The 19,681-nt window shown below is 37.6% G+C and overlaps 1 protein-coding gene across 1 annotated transcript in view; it reads right to left on the bottom strand.

Annotated features, from left to right (window-relative positions):
- The window catches only part of CACNA1E (calcium voltage-gated channel subunit alpha1 E), a 519,663-nt gene that overhangs the window by 115,189 nt on the left and 384,793 nt on the right, over positions 1 to 19,681 (bottom strand). Inside the window, exons 11-18 of the mRNA XM_053693950.1 lie at positions 19,044 to 19,253; positions 18,589 to 18,701; positions 18,272 to 18,384; positions 18,010 to 18,141; positions 9,691 to 9,763; positions 6,113 to 6,230; positions 2,891 to 2,958; positions 346 to 443 (exon numbers count right to left, since the gene is read on the bottom strand). Of these exons, the coding sequence (XP_053549925.1) occupies positions 346 to 443; positions 2,891 to 2,958; positions 6,113 to 6,230; positions 9,691 to 9,763; positions 18,010 to 18,141; positions 18,272 to 18,384; positions 18,589 to 18,701; positions 19,044 to 19,253 (925 nt within the window). The remainder of the gene's footprint in view (positions 1 to 345; positions 444 to 2,890; positions 2,959 to 6,112; positions 6,231 to 9,690; positions 9,764 to 18,009; positions 18,142 to 18,271; positions 18,385 to 18,588; positions 18,702 to 19,043; positions 19,254 to 19,681) is intronic.

The following is a 19,681-nucleotide window of genomic DNA, read 5'->3' as shown; positions in this document are numbered from 1 at the left end:
ACCTAATCCGCACTATCAGGTCCGACAGACATTTGTTAAATATGCCTCATTGTTTGAATTTTCTTTGGAAAAATTGTTCTAGTTCCTATATGTTTTCATGTCCCAGTTAGTGCTGAATCTTTTAATTGTTGGCATTTGATAACAGTGTAATTTAATTGCGAAAAAGGAATGTTTTGTGGGCTTCCCCATAGGTGCTACGGAAATTTGTTTTGAAATTCTGATGACCCGAATTAGTCGAAAATTCAGAATGACATTTTTTGCCTGTGCACACGTCTAAAAGATAATATTGCAGACTTCCATAGCCAATGATACAGCCAAGTTTAGTAAGGACTAAAGCAGACTCACTCCATAGATGATGCATTCGGGGCAGACATAGGGCTCACTTCCTTGGCCTTCTGTAGGGCATGTTTCTGATTAAATGCCTCCTCCTCCTCTTGCTCATCCTGTTTAGAAAACCACAAGACACAATTATTATTATTATCGGTTATTTGTAGAGCGCCAACAGATTCCGCAGCGCTATTACAATGGGGTTTTTTCCAACAATAATGACAAGATAACGCTATGGTTATATCGCTGTCAATAACAATAGTAAATATCAACAACATTAACACAACATAGCCTTGATATTAAAGGGATTTGAAACTCCAAAATGTTCTTTTGTGATTCAGACAGAACATACAATTTAAAAAAAAATGTCCAATTTACTTCTATTATCAAATTTGCTTAATTCCGATGATATTCTTTGTTGAAGAGATACTTAGATAGGCATCTGGAGCACTACATAGAAGGAAAAAGAGCTGCTATCTAGCGCTGTTGTTTATGGATAACATTCTTACAAAACTGCAGCCATATAGTGCTCCAGAAATGTGCCCATCCCTGCTTTTCAACAAAAGATACCATGATAACAAAGAAATTGTGATAATAGAAGTAAATTAGAAAGTTGTTTACAATTGTATGCTCTATTTGAATTATGAAAGAAAAAGTTTCATGTCCCTTTAAGTGAAATATCAAGTGGAATTTCTAGTTCTTTTCTCAATTTTCATTCAATCACTTAAAGGCCCATATTTATCAGGCTCCGTACGGGACTCGCAAGAAACACAAATTATGAGGCAGCGGTCTAAAGACCGCTGCTCCATAACCCTGTCCGCCTGCTCAGAGCAGTACAATCGGGTTGATTGGCACCTCCCTGCTGGCGGCCGATTGGCCGCGAGTCAGCAGGGGGAGCTACTGGTGCAATGTTAAATGCGGTGAGCATACTGAGAGCGTATTGCTCTCCGCATTTAGCGAGGTCTTGCGGACCTGATCCACACTGTCGGATCAGGTCCGCAAGACCTTTGATAAATAGAGGCCACAGACTTCAATTTCTTTTCTTTGTTGCATTTTCAAATAGATATTACATTTTTTTTTTTTGTAAAATGAATGTTTCTGTATTCATACAGGCAATGTTGTTTTCTTCTTATCAGCCAGTGACCTATCAGTCCTTAAGGACCAGTTATAGAAAGGCAGGCACTTCCTCTTAGCTTAAGAATAAAATAAAGAAGCATGTAAAATTTAGGCTAAAAATATTTTAACATGTTTAAATAGTACTCTTTTATATGTATGATAAAATGTTATATTTTCCTGCCCCTTTAATGTGGAATATAAATATCTAAGCACAAAGTATGGTCGCATTACTCAATACCATACTCGTCAGTTGTCTTGGAAACCACAAGACTGACCTGATGTGACACCCCTTATAGTCATCACTTCAAGTGATTAATTCTGTCTCTATAAATGTTCTATTTATGCTTTATCATAAAATATTGTAATAGAGGTCCTCTGCTAACTGCAGGGAGAGCTGCTAATTACCATAGACATTCTGCTTCCAGCTTTCAAGTATTTTGCTAATGTACAGTATGTATGTGGATCATCTTGAAATGGGACATGGCTCATTTATAGCATTTTTCTTTGATAGAGGGAGGGCTCCTGTCTATTTGTTGCTCCAAGATAGAAAACCTTGACTACTTGATCTAGAGAAGGTCCCTGGAAATGTCTGAACTCTAACAAAGGACACTGATTGGGGCTCTAAAACAGGACATTAAGCTTAAGCAAGAGTTAAATGAATACTCTTAAATATACAGTGCATCTTGGTTTTCAGCAAGTCAACAAAAATGTCAATACGTCTGTGAGTAAAGAGACCATGGGGCAGATTTATTAACAGTCGGACGTACATGATGCGCTGTAGCGGATCATGTCCGCCCAACATCGCTGAATGCCGACAGCATACACTGTCGGCATTTAACATTGCCAAGCAGTTCTGGTGAACTGCTTGTGCAATGCCGCCCCCTGCAGACTAGCAGAGGGTGTCAATCAACCCGATCGTATGAGATTGGGCGGATTGATGGGCGTACAGCCTCAGAGGAGGCGTACGAGTTAAGGAGCAGCGGTCTTAAGAACGCTGCTTCTTAACTCCTGTTTCCGGCGAGCCTGAAGGCTCACACGGAAACAGGGGCATTCAGGGGCATTTGGTCCTTAATAAATCTGCCACCATTTGTGTTCAATCTGTTTTTAGCTGTGACAATGCTCACCATTCAGTGGCCACCAGAATCAGTCCCACCTTCAGTACTGTAGGACAGTGTTTCACAAATGCGGCCCTCAAGTACCCCCAACAGTCCAGGTTTTCATTGTAGCTAAACAAGTGCACAGGTGAATTAATCAGCTGATCAGTAACCATGGTAACTAGACTGCTCTCACCCATCAGCTTATTATATAACCTGTCCTCTAGTTCAGCTATAATGAAAACCTGGACTGTTGGGGGAAATTGAGGACCGCGGCTGAGAAACACTGCTGTAAGACACTTGAAGATACCTTTCCTAGAAGTAGAGACCATTAGTAAGTATGGAAAATGTACCTTTGTTAGCTCCTGTGCGTTTGCCAGATTGTCCACCGCAATGGCAAGAAAGACATTCAGAAGTGTGTCTGACAGAGTTACGGTTAAAATCCATTTAAATCAAGGAGAAGCAAAGATGAAAATAATATGAAGCCACTTATTGAAGAGACAGTAAAGTCACAAATAGACATATGATAAATAGTTGGTACATCAACCAAATGAGGTCGCGCGGCAAATCAGTCACGAAAACACAGTGCGCGCTATGGCTTTTTTGCATTTGGGGTTGCACAGCTATTACAAGTTGCAAAATAACTTATTTAAGCCGCGTAATATAAACAGCCAAATCACGCGCACATTCAGGTATTCCCCATAGAAGTCAATGAAGAAGAGAAAAATAGAAAAAAAAACCCACACAAAAACCTAAATATGTTGCGCAAAGCCCTTGACGTATTCGCCTTGAAAAGTGTACATGAAAATGCAAATATTTCATATTGCTAAAATGTTTTCGTAACGGAATATGTTCTATTTATTTATAAATAAATATTTCTCTCTATGGGGTCTATTTAAGAAGCAGCGGATGCTGCCTCCGACCCACTCCGCTTCAGTTCTGGCTGAAGCGGAAGTTAAAAAGCAGCGGTCCTAAGACCGCTATTCCTCAACTCGTCCGCCACCTCTGAGGTGGCGGACAGCAATCAGCTCAATTGAATACGATCGGACTGATTGACACCCCCTGCTAGCGGCCAATTGGCCGCAAATCTGCAGGGGGTGGTATTGCACCAGCAGTATATATCTATACCTATATAAAATCATGTATTTATATAGGTATCGATATATATGTTACCAAAATACTATCATATATATGTAGAAATATGTATTTATGAATAAATAAAACATATTTTGCTATGTGACGAACAATGGAATGTGAAATATTAATATTTTCATTATTGCGAATATGCGATCGGGTTTGCGTACGAGTAGGATGTTCCCCCCACACTTTTTTTGCTTCATTGACTTCTATGGAGGAATAGCTTATTGCGTATGCGATATTGTAATTTTGGGTTAGCGCATGAGCGAAAACATTTTGCTATCAACTTGTAATACGAGCGCTACTCGATGCGCACAAAAATCTTACCTCTAGCACAGTTTACGCTCGGACGGGAGCATTAAAATAACACCCCACTTGTAACCTGGCCCTCTATTTGAATCATGGATGTTTCATTTTCTGTCCCTTTAAGTGAAAGCTTTTACTATTCACATGAACTGTACATTAGCGGTAGCTGTACCTTCAGGGCTTTCAAACAGAGCAAGGAAGACGTTTTCTTACAGATAACTAATGATTTTATACATTAAAGTGTATTTATTTTTAGAATAATATTGTTTTCAATCCACAGTTTTATGTTTCAAGTTAAAGGGATAGAAAAGTCAAAATTAAACTTGCAGGATTCAGATAGAGCAGGTCATTTTAAGACACTTTTATATTCACTTCTATTTTCAAATGTGCTTTGTTCTCTTAGCATCCCTTGTTAAAAAATGAATATGTGCATATCATACACTAGTGGGAGCTGCTGCTGATTGGTGCCTGCACACATTTGTCTCTTGTGATTGGCTAAATAGATATTGTCAGCTTCCTGTCAGTAGTGCAATGCTGTCCCTTCAGCAATGGATAACAAGAGAATGAAGCAAATTTGATAGTAGAAGTAAATTGGAAAGTTGTTTAAAATTGTATGTTCTATCTGAATCATAAAAGAAAATGTTGGGGTTTACTATCCCTTTAATGTAGAGCTATTGGGGTAGATTTATCAGTGTGTGGGCGGACATGATCCACTGTATCAGATCATGTCCGCTGCACATTGATAAATGCCGACAGCATACGCTGTCTGCATTTATCATTGCACAAGCATTTATAGTGAAATGCTTGTGCAATGCCGCCCCCTGCACATTCGCGGCCAATCGACCGCTAGCAGGGGGTGTCAATCAACCCGATCGTGTTTGATCAGGCTGATTGCTGTCCGCCAGCTCAGAGGTGGCGGACGAGTTAAGGAGCAGCGGTCTTATGACCACTGCTTCTTAACTTACATTTCCGTCAAGTCGGAAAATACGAGGGTAAATAGCAGCATCCGTTGCTTGGTAAATCTACCCCATTGTGCGGCTTTGAAGAACAATGGTCAAGCAAGTATATTCATTTTGACTTATTACATCACTGACTTGAATACAGTAAACTCTTTAACAGATTCTGTACCAACATTTTAAACATAATGGCATAAATGGGGCATGCAGTTTTAAACAATTTTCCAATTTACTTTTATCCTCAAATTTGCTTTATTCTCTTGGGGGCCGATTTATCAAACAGTCAATCGGCCCCAATTCATCTGTTTACACGCGAGCCTTCAAGCTCGCCGGAAGCAGGAGTTAAGAAGCAGCGCTCTTAAGACTGCTGCTCCTTAACTCATACGCCTTCTCTGAGGCGGGGGACAGCAATCTGCCCGATCATGTACGATCAGGTTGATTGACACCCGCTGCTAGCGGCGAATCTAGGGGGCGGTATTGCACAAGCAGTTCACCAGAACTGCTTGTGCAATGTTAAATGCCGACAGCATATGCTGTCGGCATTCAGCGATGTCTGCCAGACATTGGTAAATTGGCCCCTTGGTATTCTTTGTTGAAGGCTAAACTTAGGTAGGCTCAAACTGATATCTAAGTCGTTAAAGCCCGCCTCTTATCTCAGTGCATTTTGACAGTTTTTCACACTTAGACAGTGCTAGTCAATGTGTGCCATATAGATAACATTGTGCTCACTCCTGTGGAGTTATTTATGAGTCAGCACTGATTGGCTAAAATGCAAGTCTGTCAAAAGAACTGAAATAAGGAGGCAGTCTGCAGAGGCTTAGATACAAGGAAATCACAGAGGTAAAAAGTATATTAATATAACTGTGTTGGTTTTGCAAATTGGGAATGGGTAAAAATGGGATTGTCAAGTAGACTGTCCCTTTAAGGTAACAAACTGTATAAAAATAAGTATTACCCCTTTATTTACAGCTATTTATTTCTTAATAAATACAATATGCTAATGAAAAAGGCACAACCTTTTTTTCACATTTTCTAGAAGTAGATTTTAATTAATTATTTACAAGTGAAAATAGCTCAAAAATGCAATCGAAATGATTTAAACACAATTGGTTTTAAGAGATTTTTACTGCTAGCCAACACATTGTACCTTATAAATTCTATTCTAATAAAGGATACAGTTTCCAAAAAGAGTGAGGATGATAAAATAAATGGAAGACCACATTCCAGACCGGACCCCACCCTGAGATCGAATCCCGTTGTACATCACTTCATTCCAGTCTTCTCCTGTAAGAATCTGAGCAAAAGACAAATTTATGGAAAATATTAAAATTCTTTATTGCTGGGATATAAAAAATTGTGCTCTAATATTTTATGATTCTGATAGAACATGCAATTTAAAACAAAGTTCTAATTTAATTAAATTATCAAATTGTATTCGTTCTTTTGGTATCTTTTGTTAAAAAGCAGGTGAGCTTAGGAGCCGTCCCTTTTCTGGAGCACTTTATTGCAGCAGTTTTGCAAGAATGTTACCCATTTGCAGAGCACTAAATAACAGCATAATTTCCTGCCATGTAGTACTCTAGATGCCTACTTAGGGATCTGTTCAACACCTAGGGGCCCATTTATCAAAGGGCTTGCGGACCTGATCCGACACTGCGGATCAGGTCCGCAAGACCTCGCTAAATGCGGAGAGCAATACGCTCTCCACATTTAACATTGCACCAGCAGCTCACAAGAGCAGCTGGTGCAACGCCGCCCCCTGCTGACTCGCGGCCAATCGGCCGCCAGCAGGGAGCTGTCAATCAACCCGATCGTATTCGATCGGGTTGATTTCCGGCGGTTCCTGTCCGCCTGCTCAGAGCAGGCGGACAGGGTTATGAAGCAGCGGTCTTTAGACCGCTGCTTCATAACTTGTGTTTCTGGCGAGTCTGAAGACTCGCCAGAAACACGGCCCTTCAAGCTCCATACGGAGCTTGATAAATGGGCCTGAAAATATCATGGGAACGAAGCAAATTTGATAACAGAATCAATCTGGAAACTTTATAAAAATGATATGTTCTGTCTGAATCACAACATAAATATTTTGGGTTATATTAAAGGGATATGAAATGAATCTTGTAGGTATGAATTATATGTATTAGCAACGAACCACTACTACAAAAGATCTGTACACAGACAGATTAAAACGTGTATTGATGAGGGGATAGGAAATTGCTACAAATATTTATTTCCTGCGCTTTGCTATTGTAAGAAAATAACACCTAGATTACGAGTTTTGCGCTAAACAGGGTGCGAAACTAACGCCAAAAATGTTGCGTTATTGCACTCGCCATAGCGCTGCCATTACGAGTTAATGAAAAGCCTCCTTGTGCTGTGCGTTATAGTGCGTTATGCTCCATACCGCACAAAATCTAAGGGCTGCTTTGACGTGCTCGTGTACTCTTTCCCCCATAGACATCAATGGGGAGATAGTTTTAGAAAAAAAACTAACACCTGAAGTGCGGAATGGCGATCGCCGTAACGCAACCCCATTAATGTCTATGGGGAAAAGAAAGTTACGAGCTTCTGAAATTCTATTGGCTGTTCAAAACAGCCAGTAGGATGAGAGCTACTTAAATCCTATTGGCTGATTTGAACAGCGTTAAAAGTCGTACCGCAAAACTCGTAATCTAGCCATAAGAGACTTGTTACTAAGTCTAGACACAATACTGTATTATTGTGTAGCTTAAAGGGACACTGAACCCAAAAATGTTCTTTTGTAATTCACATAGAGTGTGCAATTTTAAGCAACTTTCTAATTTACTCCGATTATCAATTTTTCTTCATTCTCTTGCTATCTTTATTTGAAAAAGAAGGCATCTAAGCTTTTTTTGGGTTCAGAACTCCGGACAGCACTTTTTTTTATTGGTGGATGAATTTATCCACCAATCAGCAAGGACAACCCAGGTTGTTCACCAAAAATGGGCCGGCATCTAAACTTACATTTTTGCATTTCAAATAAAGATACTAAGAGAATGAAGAAAATTTGATTTTAGGAGTAAATTAGAAAGTTGCTTAAAATTTCATGCTCAATCTGAATCATGAAATACATTTTTTTGGGTACAGTGTCCCTTTAAATCACCTATTTTAACATGTAACTTTTTTTACACATAATAAAAAAGCACTGCTGTGCTTAGTAACTCACACTATTAAGATATTCATATATAAGCACTTTCAAATTAAATTAAAAACACATTGCACCAGCATGATCAATTGGTTTGCATATTCACTAAAACAATATGTTCCTTGAAAGTTTAAGCTATTATTCAGTGTATAATTGCATACATAACAAATAATTGTATAATAACAAATAATAACTTCTGCCCTAACCTCCTACAATCCGGGAGCTGATTTACATTTATCACTGTCTGATGAGTAATGCTATACATCAAATCTATAGTAAATAATACATATCATTAAAGGGACACTGAAACCAATTTTTTTCTTTCGTGATTCAGATAGAGCATGCAATTTAAAACAACTTTATAATTTATTCCTATTATCAATTTTGTTTCATTCTCTTGGTATCTTTATTTGAAAAGCAAGAATATAAGTTTAGATGCCAGCCCATTTTTGGTGAACAACCTGGGTTGTCCTCGCTGATTGGACAGTACCAATAAACAAGTGCTATCCATGGTCTGAACCAAAAACTGGCTAGCTCCCTAGCTTAGATGCCTTTTTTTTTCAAATAAAGATAGCAAAAAAACGAAGAAAAATTGATAATAGGAGTAAATTAGAAGGTTGCTTAAAATTGCATGCTCTATCTGAATCATGAAAGAAAAAAATAGGGTTCAGTGTCCCTTTAATAGAAAGTTATCATCTCTTAGTGCAAGCAGTTAAAACTGGAGACACAGCTCCAAAATAGTACCACATACACGCATTTTGCAAGCGCTTCTTCAAAGGGGGGACCGGTGGCAAATATGCAACTGTTTTAGCGCATAAACATTGTTGAAGCATTTATAATATTTATTGTGTACATAATAGTACAGTGTGTGCCACACTATTCATTGCCGGACAGCACGAATATAAAATATTTTCTACGTTTTTGGTTTCATTCTTTGCTATATAGCTTCCATGTTTTAATGCACAATAGAAAGGCATAATAGTTAATACTTGGTATTCAAAAGTGTAAAAAACTGAAAAAGGTATTTTGGATTGTGCACTAACACTAATGCTCGCTACTATCTCTTCCTAAAGAATGTATAGGGTACATTTTAACCAGCAACTAATACCCAATCCTTGGTTATTATTTGTGTGCAAAATGACACACTGAACGTTATCAGTTGCAAACAATTTGTATTCTGGCCAACACGTTTTAAAAGAAATATTTAAAATGGTCATTTTTAGCCCTATAAAAGCCTCATCGTATCACATTGATCATTTAGGGAAACATATAAATGAGGTACTACATTAGTCAAACAATCATTGACTAGCACATTGCAGGGTCAGATTTCTTAATACGGCAGGACGCTCTCCAGCCTCTCTTGGGAGAATGAAAAAAACACAATATCAAAGCTAAATTACATGAAAAGCTGTCAAAATGAATAAAGAAATGCACTGCAAAGATTTTTTTTTTACCATGCATAATTGAACACTTTATGGAGAATTCCATTTTGTGTGAAATGTCCCTTTAATAGACTTTCCTTAAAATATTTTTCTGAAAGACACAGCGATGCATTACAGAAGCCGCAGTGTACATAATGAGAATTCCTTACCTGGAACACAGTCATGACGGCTGCAGGGAACGTGTCAAAGTTTGCTGAAGGGGTGCCATCGTTAAAGTTAAATCTACAGGTAATGACACCAAAAATTAGTAATTAGATAAGACAGAGAACAGGAACAATTGTATGCAACATCATTTAAAGCAAACTTCACAAGCGTTCTGGAAAGATCAGAACTAAAGCATAGAATTCTAAACAACTTTCCATTTTAGCTTTATTTTCAATTTAAATTAGTTCTCTTAGTATTCTTTGTTAAAGAGCAATTCTAGGTGAGATCAAGAGCATGCACATGTCTTCCTGGCAGCAGTGTTTGCAACAATATTTATAGCAATGTTACATTGTAATCCTTCTCTTAACAAGGAACATGGCAACCCAAGACGATCGTTTTGTCAGTGAGGTGCAGCCACATTCCTTTAAGCACATTGTCCACAAGGAGTCCACATCTGGTTTCCCCCATCATCCTTAGGGATACTTCCCTAGGGTAAAGTCTTCCTGGTATTTCTGAGCTGGACTGACCTTGCTAGGCGGGATCAGACTGCTATAATTCTGGAAATCTCTTCTCTGTGAAAAGCACAGTTGGGGGCCGAATGATCAAACTCCGAATGGAGCTTAATGCCCCTGTTTTTCACCAGAACTGCTTGTGCAATGATAAATGCCGACAGCGTATGCTGTCAGCATTAATCGATGTAAGGCGGACATGATACGCTACATCGTATCATGTCCGCTTGCACTTTGATAAATTGGCCCATTGGTCTTAAAGAGGCTGCTACCAGGTGGTCACTTGCCATAGCTACGAACAAGCTACTGAGTTACTGTTCGTTCCTGAGAGAGCACTTCTGGCCCCTTGTTTTGTTTTTACAATAAAAGCACTGTATGTATATATATATATATATATATAGATAGATAGATAGATAGATAGATAGATAGATAGATAGATATAGAGAGAGAGAAAGAGAGAGATAACGATAGATAGATAGACAGACAGACACGTGTGTATGACTGTATATGGGTGTGTGTATATATTTTTTTAACTTGTGTGTATTTGTGTATGAGGTAGTATATATGTGTGTTAGCTTTTTTATATCCGCTGTAGCGGATCATGTCCGCCCGACATCGCTGAATGCCGACAGCATACAGCTGTCGGTATTTAACATAGTGAACTGCTTGTGCAATGCCGCCCCCTGCAGATTTGTAGCAGGGGGTGTCAATCAACCCGATCGTATTCGATCGGGCGGATTGATGTCCGCAGCCTCAGAGGAGGCGTACGAGTTAAGGAGCAGCGGTCTTAAGACCATTGCTTTTTAACTCTTGTGTCCAGCGAGCCCGAAGGCTCATGCAGAAACAGGGGTATACGGCCCCATTCGGGCCGTGATAAATTGGCCCCTGTATCTGTCTATGATTGCCTGTGTATGTATCTGTGTGTGATTGCATGTGTGTGTATGTATCTATGTATGATTGCCTGTATGTGTGTGTGGGTTTGTATGTATCTGAGTGTGATGGCCTGTGTTTGTATTTGTATCTTTGTATGCGTGTGTATGTATGAGTGTGTAATTGCCCGTTTGTGTGTGTTTGTATCTCTGTATGTGTGTGTATGTATGAGTGTGTGATTACCTTTGTGTGTGTGTGTATGTATGTATCTGTTTGTGATTGCCTGTGTGTGTATGTATTGTATCTGTGTGTGATTGCCTGTGTGTGTGTGTGTGTATGAGTGTGTGATTACCTATGTATGTGTGTGTGGGTTTGTATGTATCTGAGTGTGATTGCCTGTGTTTGTATTTGTATCTTTGTATGTGTGTGTATGTATGAGTGCGTAGTTGTCTGTGTGTATGTTTGTATCTCTGTATGTGTGTGTATGTATGAGTGTGTGATTATGTTTGTGTGTGTGTGTATCTGTGACTGTGTGTGATTGCCTTTATGTGTGTATGTACTGTATCTTTGTGTGATTGCTTTTGTGTGTATGTATCTGTGTGTGATTGCCTGTGTTTGTGTTTGTATCTCTGTATGTGTGTGTATGTATGAGTGTGTATTTGCCCGTGTGTGTATTTGTATCTCTGTATGTATGAGTTTGTAATTGCTTGTGTGTGTATTTGTATCTCTGTATGTGTGTGTATGTATGAGTGTGTAATTGCCTGTGTGTGTATTTGTATCTCTGTATGTGTGTGTATGTATGTATGAGTGTGTGATTACCTGTGTGTGTGTGTATATGTGTGTGATTGCCTTTGAGTGTGTATATATCTGTGTGTGTATGTATCTGTGTGTGATTACCTGTGTGTGTATGTACTGTATCTGTATGTGATTGCCTGTGTGTGTATGTATCTGTGTGTGATTACCTGTGTGTGTATGTACTGTATCTGTATGTGATTGCCTGTGTGTGTATGTATCTGTATGTGATTACCTGTGTGTGTATGTACTGTATCAGTGTGTGATTGCCTGTTTGTGTGTATGTATCTGTGTGTGATTTTGTGTGTATGTATCTATGTGTGATTTCCTGTGTGTGTGTGTGTGTGTATGTATCTGTGTGTGATTTCCTGTATGCATGTACTGTATCTGTGTGTGATTGCCTGTGTGTGTGTGTGTGTATGTATCCGTGTGATATCCTGTGTGTATGTACTGCATCTGTGTGTGACTGCCTGTGTGTGTATGTATCTGTGTGCGATTTTGTGTGTATGTATCTATGTGTGATTTCCTATGTGTGTGTGTGTGTATGTATCTGTGTGTGATTTCCTGTATGCATGTACTGTATCTGTGTGTGATTGCTTGTGTGTGCAACTTGTGTTTTATCATATAATTACTGCTAATTTATCAAAAAATTATATATATGTGTGATGTATAACATATCCTTTTTGATAAATTAGCGGTAATTATGTAATACAACATAAGTTGCACTATTTTTAAAGTATTAAAACAAATCTATTAATGGAAATCAACAATATCCATTTGACACTGACCAAATAAACCAAATTCTCCGGCTTTTCTATTCACATTTCTTACTGATGTTCTTTGCTTAAAAGCTAATAAAATCTTTACAAAGAATCAGAATTAACAAACTCACCTTGGATTGACCAAACTATGGAAAAACACTTTTGTTTCTAGGTGCTGAGTTAATAGGCCTAAACACAATATCCAAATCACATAACTGACAAAATAATATATCTACGCAAAACTTGTAAGCAAATTAACGTTTTCTCCGATAGATAAGAACTCCTAGCTTAGTCCAGGGTTTCAACCAAGCTCTTTGTATCTTGAATTAAGCACAATTAAGCTGATTGTTTCTATGTTAAACACCATATATTTAACGCTCTTTGTGTGTATAACCAGCCATTTTCTCTGTCGTTTTTAATTAAAGTACTTTATCAATTCTTTTGTGATCAAATGGAAGGTTAAGACTGTTCTTGCTATATAAAAACGTAATCAATATTACAGGGTGTTTAGTTGATTACACGCCAGTCGCCAACGCTACAATATATTTTAACAGATAAGATTCTGCGACTGAGATAATCTATATAAAACAATTCAAAAGGCTGATCAAAATAATTTTGGCTGAAATAAAAAAACAAAATGTAATACTTGATTCAGAGCGTACAATTTTAAAGAACTTTCCTATTTTCAGTATATAATAGAAAGATAGAAAGTAGCGGTAGGTATAATATGATACCCTTGTTATTATTAATATCATCCCTCAATCCAGATTATTTGTCTAAGTAGCTTTTAGGGCTTTTTTCAGTGGCGTAACTACCATTGGTGCATCTATCAATCAATCTATCTATCTATCTATCTATCTATCTGTCTATCTATTTACACTACCTCATACACACACACACACATATATATATATATATATATATATATATATATATATACACACACATATACACAAGCTCAAACAAATATACACACACCCATATACACACAACCTCATACAAACACATGTATCTATCTATCTATCTATCCTCAAAATCATTATCAGTATGTATATTATTACTATTGCTTACTACTGAGTTATATTGGGTGGGCATAAAAACATTTTTACACCAGGGCCCTATGTTGAGTAGGTCCTTTACTGGCTTATTGGAATACTAGAACCTAAAAGGATATAATCTTCTTATCTGCAATAAGAAAATGATCTAATAAACTTTTAAACATGTATAATTATGTGTTTAACCCTTGCAAAGGGATGTAACACAGTTAAATTCAGCTCTAGAGCAGCAATGCACAAGTCCGGAGCTGAACATGGCTACTAAACCAATCAGGGGCAGCATATGTGCGTAGCCACCAAGTACTAATTGTGTTTAGCTCAGGATTGGCAGTGTATTGCTCAGGAGCTGATTACAACTATGGGGCCTATTTATGAAATGTCTGTCCGACATGATCCGATCAGCGGATCATGTCTGACAGACATCGCTGAATGCGGAGAGCAATACGCTCTCCGCATTCAGCATTGCACCAGCAGCTCTTGTGAACTGCTGGTGCAACGCCGCCCCTGCAGATTCACGGTCAATCGGCCGCTAGCAGGGGCTGTCAATCAACCCGATCATATTCGATTGGGTTGATTTCATGCGATCTCCGTCCGCCTACACAGAGCAGACGGACAGGTTATGGAGCAAAGGTCTTTAGACCACTGTTTCATATCTGGTGTTTCTGGCGAGTCTGAAGGCTCGCCAGAAACACGGCCCTTCAAGCTCCATACGTAGCTTGATAAATGGGCCCCTATGTGTTTAACACTCTTTTGCAGGGATTAAACACACATTAAAGTATTTTCTTTTTGCAACTTTCTGTTCCTTTACAGTAATCAGGTATATTATAGATACAATTTTTGCATTCTGAACTGGAAGTTTTTACATTAACAATTTCATATCTCATAATCATAAATTTGGATGACTATGTATTCGTCTGAAGCCCGAATGCACTTCTTAAATATATAAATATATAAATATCTCAAGCAATGATATTTTCCCAGCATTTCCCTGATGAAGTCCAACACAAATAGGCCCCTAGACTAATAGGGCCCTTCAAGCTCCATACGTAGCTTGATAAATGGGCCCCTATGTGTTTAACACTCTTTTGCAGGGATTAAACACACATTAAAGTATTTTCTTTTTGCAACTTTCTGTTCCTTTACAGTAATCAGGTATATTATAGATACAATTTTTGCATTCTGAACTGGAAGTTTTTACATTAACAATTTCATATCTCATAATCATAAATTTGGATGACTATGTATTCGTCTGAAGCCCGAATGCACTTCTTAAATATATAAATATATAAATATCTCAAGCAATGATATTTTCCCAGCATTTCCCTGATGAAGTCCAACACAAATAGGCCCCTAGACTAATAGGGCCCCACAGCTAGTAAGAGCCTGAGAGATTCAGCTTTGAAATTCTGACGAAAAAGCAAAAACTGTGAAACAAAAGCTCAAGGGCAATCTCATTAAAATTTGTGTTTGTGTTAGAGGAGTGAGCTAATTCTTACATGATGCACTAAACCCTACAGCTAAGAGACAAAGAATGACTTGTAAGTTATTTTTCTCTGGACGTTTTTTATTGAAACCTACACAATATTAATAGAGTTCTTGAATCATTTGCCTTATAAATACACTTTTCTTACAAAGTGTTTGTTGCTTAAAGGGATAGTCTAGAAAAAATTAAACTTTCATGATTCAGATAGAGCAGCAACTTTCTAATTTACTCCTATTTATCATTTTTTCTTTGTTCTCTTGATATCTTTATTTGAAAAAGCAAGAATGAGCTGGCCTATTTTTGTTCAGCACCTGGGTAGCGCTTGCTGATTGGTGGCTACATTTAGACACCAATCAGCAAGCACTATCCAGATGATGAACGAAAAATGTGCTGGTTCCTAAGCTTACATTCTTGCTTTTTCAAATAAAGATACCAAGAGAACAAAGAAAATGTGATAATAGGGGTAAATTAGAAAGTTGCCTAAAATTGCATGCTCTATCTGATTCATGAAACTTTAATTTTGACTTGACTATCCCTTTAATTAACATATTCATATAATTTAAAGGAATATTTCAATGAAGAAAAATGGATGCTCTAATTTGTTTTGTATTTGTGACTCAATCGTACGATGTGTTGAACCTCTTTGCAGGTAAAGGTTAAGAACATGCATGGTCAGCCAATCAGCAGTGGCAGTCACATGACCCATCAATCACCATCCATGTTTGTTTTGAAAACTGCAATGTTTGAAGCTCACAAACAGGACCTATGTAGAACACATACTTTTTGCAGTAGAATTTTCTTTTAAGCCACAAATAGAAAAAAGGTAATTTCTCAGAATGTAAGCATATTTAGTAGTTATAATAAATATTTTAAGAAAGTATTAAATATAAAAGTACTGAACCCTCAGAGATTTAGTACACTTAGGGGCCCATTTATCAAAGGGCTTGCGGACCTGATCCGACACTGCGGATCAGGTCCGCAAGACCTCGCTAAATGCGGAGAGCAATACGCTCTCCGCATTTAACATTGCACCAGCAGCTCACAAGAGCTGCTGGTGCAACGCCGCCCCCTGCTGACTCGCGGCCAATCGGCCGCCAGCAGGGAGGTGTCAATCAACCCGATCGTATTCGATCGGGTTGATTTCCGGCGATTTCTGTCCGCCTGCTCAGAGCAGGCGGACAGGGTTATGGAGCAGCGGTCTTTAGACCGCTGCTTCATAACTTGTGTTTCTGGCGAGTCTGAAGACTCGCCAGAAACACGGCCCTTCAAGCTCCATACGGAGCTTGATAAATGGGCCTGCTTGACTCATATTAATACAGGCCTCATTATTAAAGGGACATTATACTATAAAATTGTTTTTCTCTTAATGTGTTTCCAATTACTTTTTTTACCAGCTGCAGAGTATAAAATGTATGAGGTTTGCTTTTTAAGGCTTATTTGTGTAAATTAATTAGCTGATTTTATGTTTTGAAGCCACAACCTAATAAAATGGGTTGAGCTTGTAGGTATAATCAGATCTCATTACTTTATCACATTGTGTACATATACCTGCGTCTTTATCTTTTATCTGTAGGTATAATCAGATCTCATTACTTTATCACATTGTGTACATATACCTGCTTCCTTATCTTATATCTGTAGGTATAATCAGATCTTATTACTGTATCACTTTGTGTACATATACCTGCTTCTTTATCTTATATCTGTAGGTATAATCAGATCTCATTACTGTATCACATTGTGTACATATACCTGCTTCTTTATCTTATATCTGTAGGTATAATCAGATTGCATTACTGTATCACATTGTGTACATATACATGTGTCTTTATCTTATATCTGTAGGTATAATCAGATCTCATTACTGTATCACATTGTGTACATATACCTGCTTCTTTATCTTCTATCTGTAGGTATAATCAGATATCATTACTTTATCACATTGTGTGCATATACCTGTGTCTTTATCTTATATCTGTAGGTATAATCAGATTGCATTACTTTATCACATTGTGTACATATACATGTGTCTTTATCTTATATCTGTAGGTATAATCAGATCTCATTACTATATCACATTATGTACATATACATGTATCTGTATCTTATATCTGTAGGTATAATCAGATCTCATTACTTTATCACATTGTGTGCATATACCTGTGTCTTTATCTTATATCTGTAGGTATAATCAGATCTCATTACTTTATCACATTGTGTACATATACCTGCTTCTTTATCTTATATCTGTAGGTATAATCAGATCTCATTACTATATCACATTATGTACATATACCTGCTTCTTTATCTTATATCTGTAGGTATAATCAGATCTCATTACTGTATCACATTGTGTACATATACATTATATCTGTAGGTATAATCAGATCTCATTACTTTATCACATTGTGTACATATACATGCTTCTTTATCTTATATCTGTAGGTATAATCAGATCTCATTACTTTATCACCTTGAGTACATATACCTGCTTTTTTATCTTATATCTGTCCATAAACCAATCACCAATACTTGGAGAGAACAATGGAAAATTAACATTGTATTACCTTATCTCTTCTATAACCCACTGGGAGTGTAATTTCTTCTACTGGCTGTGTTAACACTGCTTGGCCTTAAGACCAAAAACTTTCAGGATGGGTGGGGATACCACAGGCTAAATAAACTAATTCAAATGCCAATATAAGGTTAATGGAAATACTTGTAAACAATTTAATACACTCAAGCAGGTAAAGTGAATCATTGGGAACAAGTTAAATGGGAGATCATTTTTGAGTAAACTGCCCCTTTAATATTAGCTGCATTGCAAATACATTTATTGTTACAGATTATATACCTGCCGCCATACAGTTGCATTCCAAGAAGGGCAAAAACAACAATGAAGAGGAAGAGCAGGAAGAGTAGACTGATGATGGACTTCATGGAATTCATCAATGAGACAACTAGATTTCTTAGAGAAGCCCAATATCTGTAAAACAGACATGATATTGACAATATAAGATTAGACCTCTAGCTTACTTCAAATAATTTTGGGCTGGGCAGACAGAAGATCCAAGACCATCATTGTAAGTTTGCCAGTAATGGACATCTCTACTTACTTTGTTATTTTAAATATTCTCAGGAGCCGGAGAGCTCTCAGGACACTGATTCCAAAGGAAGTTCCAGGTCTAAATATAGCCCAAATCACTTCAAATATACTCCCCACTGTAACCTGAATAATTCAGTTGAGAAACATAGATGTTTAGTAAAGAACTGGAATGTTGGACCTTTGTTCTATAGTCTGTGACTATGAAGTTGTTTGAAAGTATGTATTGCCTCAGTTAAGTATCTAAATTGAGGTATGCAGTAAATTCTAACGTGTGTTTATTTTGATTAATGTTTGTATTTCCTGTATGAGGGCTTCTTCAATCCTTACCCCACAATCAAAGCAGTTAAAGGAAGAATGAAAATACAGACGAGGGCCCATTCCATACATTTTAAAAGCCATCTCCACCAAGAAAAGGCCAAGGAACAGAAACTCTGCATAGTCTGCAAGACATTAATATACAAAGGTGATAGGATTTTACAAAATGTCTTACACCATTTGTCTCAAATAATTGTGTGCACAATGATACACATAAGGCTAGCTAACATAAAATTAAATGCATCCTAGATTAAATATACTTTTTATATTAGCTATTTATTAGAGTTGGCATCAAATGTAGACCCAAGTGGGATTTAAACAAGGACATATACCATATGTTGTGTGTAATTTCTAGGGAAACCAAATCTAGCTAGAGCATCCTCAGGTTTCTTCAGATTTTTACAAGCTATGTAATCAACCTCCCTGACAGTAGGCGATGTACCATATGACATCGACACTGAACTTACAAAGAAGGTTTGAGAGCCAGGTGACCTGGTTATGGTGAACTATAGCCACGCAGGCAGTATTAAGAGCCACCACACCCAGTACCATCCAGTAGAATGCTTGGGATTTGATCATGTGACGGATGGAAATACGAAGTAGTCTTTCTTTGTGACGGAAATATGAAGCACCATCCATTTTGGCACTCTTGATGCTGGCTCTGGCAAGGGGTGTGCCTGCAGAGTAAAGAAAAATAAAGACACATATAATGTAAAAATGGATTTCTAAATCCAAAAGAGCAGAAACAGGGGGTACACTAAAATGGTGTCACTCCCTCTATCATATGCCCATAATAACCATCATTTAAAAGAGGCAAGATTCCTCTTTTGAATGAAAGTTTTTATGGTTGTGTGGATTCAACTTTGGTAGAGGGTGCAGCACAGTTTTAGTGCCTCTCTTCTTGGCATAAGATAAATGTACACACAAGTCAATTTTTTGGAGAGAAGGATGTTTTTAATAATGGTCTAAACACAAATACCTCTAAAATACTGTTCAGATTTACTTATATATTTTTTAAAGACCCTTTATGTCCTTTTTTTCTCCTTGCCAAACTGTTCAACTATCTGAGCTATAGCTGCAAAATGATAACAACTTTTCCTATACT

This window comes from Bombina bombina, chromosome 10 (genome assembly GCF_027579735.1).
Source record: "Bombina bombina isolate aBomBom1 chromosome 10, aBomBom1.pri, whole genome shotgun sequence".
Classification (NCBI taxonomy): Eukaryota; Metazoa; Chordata; class Amphibia; order Anura; family Bombinatoridae; genus Bombina; species Bombina bombina.
The sequence above is the reverse complement of the archived record's forward strand: the minus strand, read 5'-3'. Positions and strand labels throughout refer to the sequence as shown.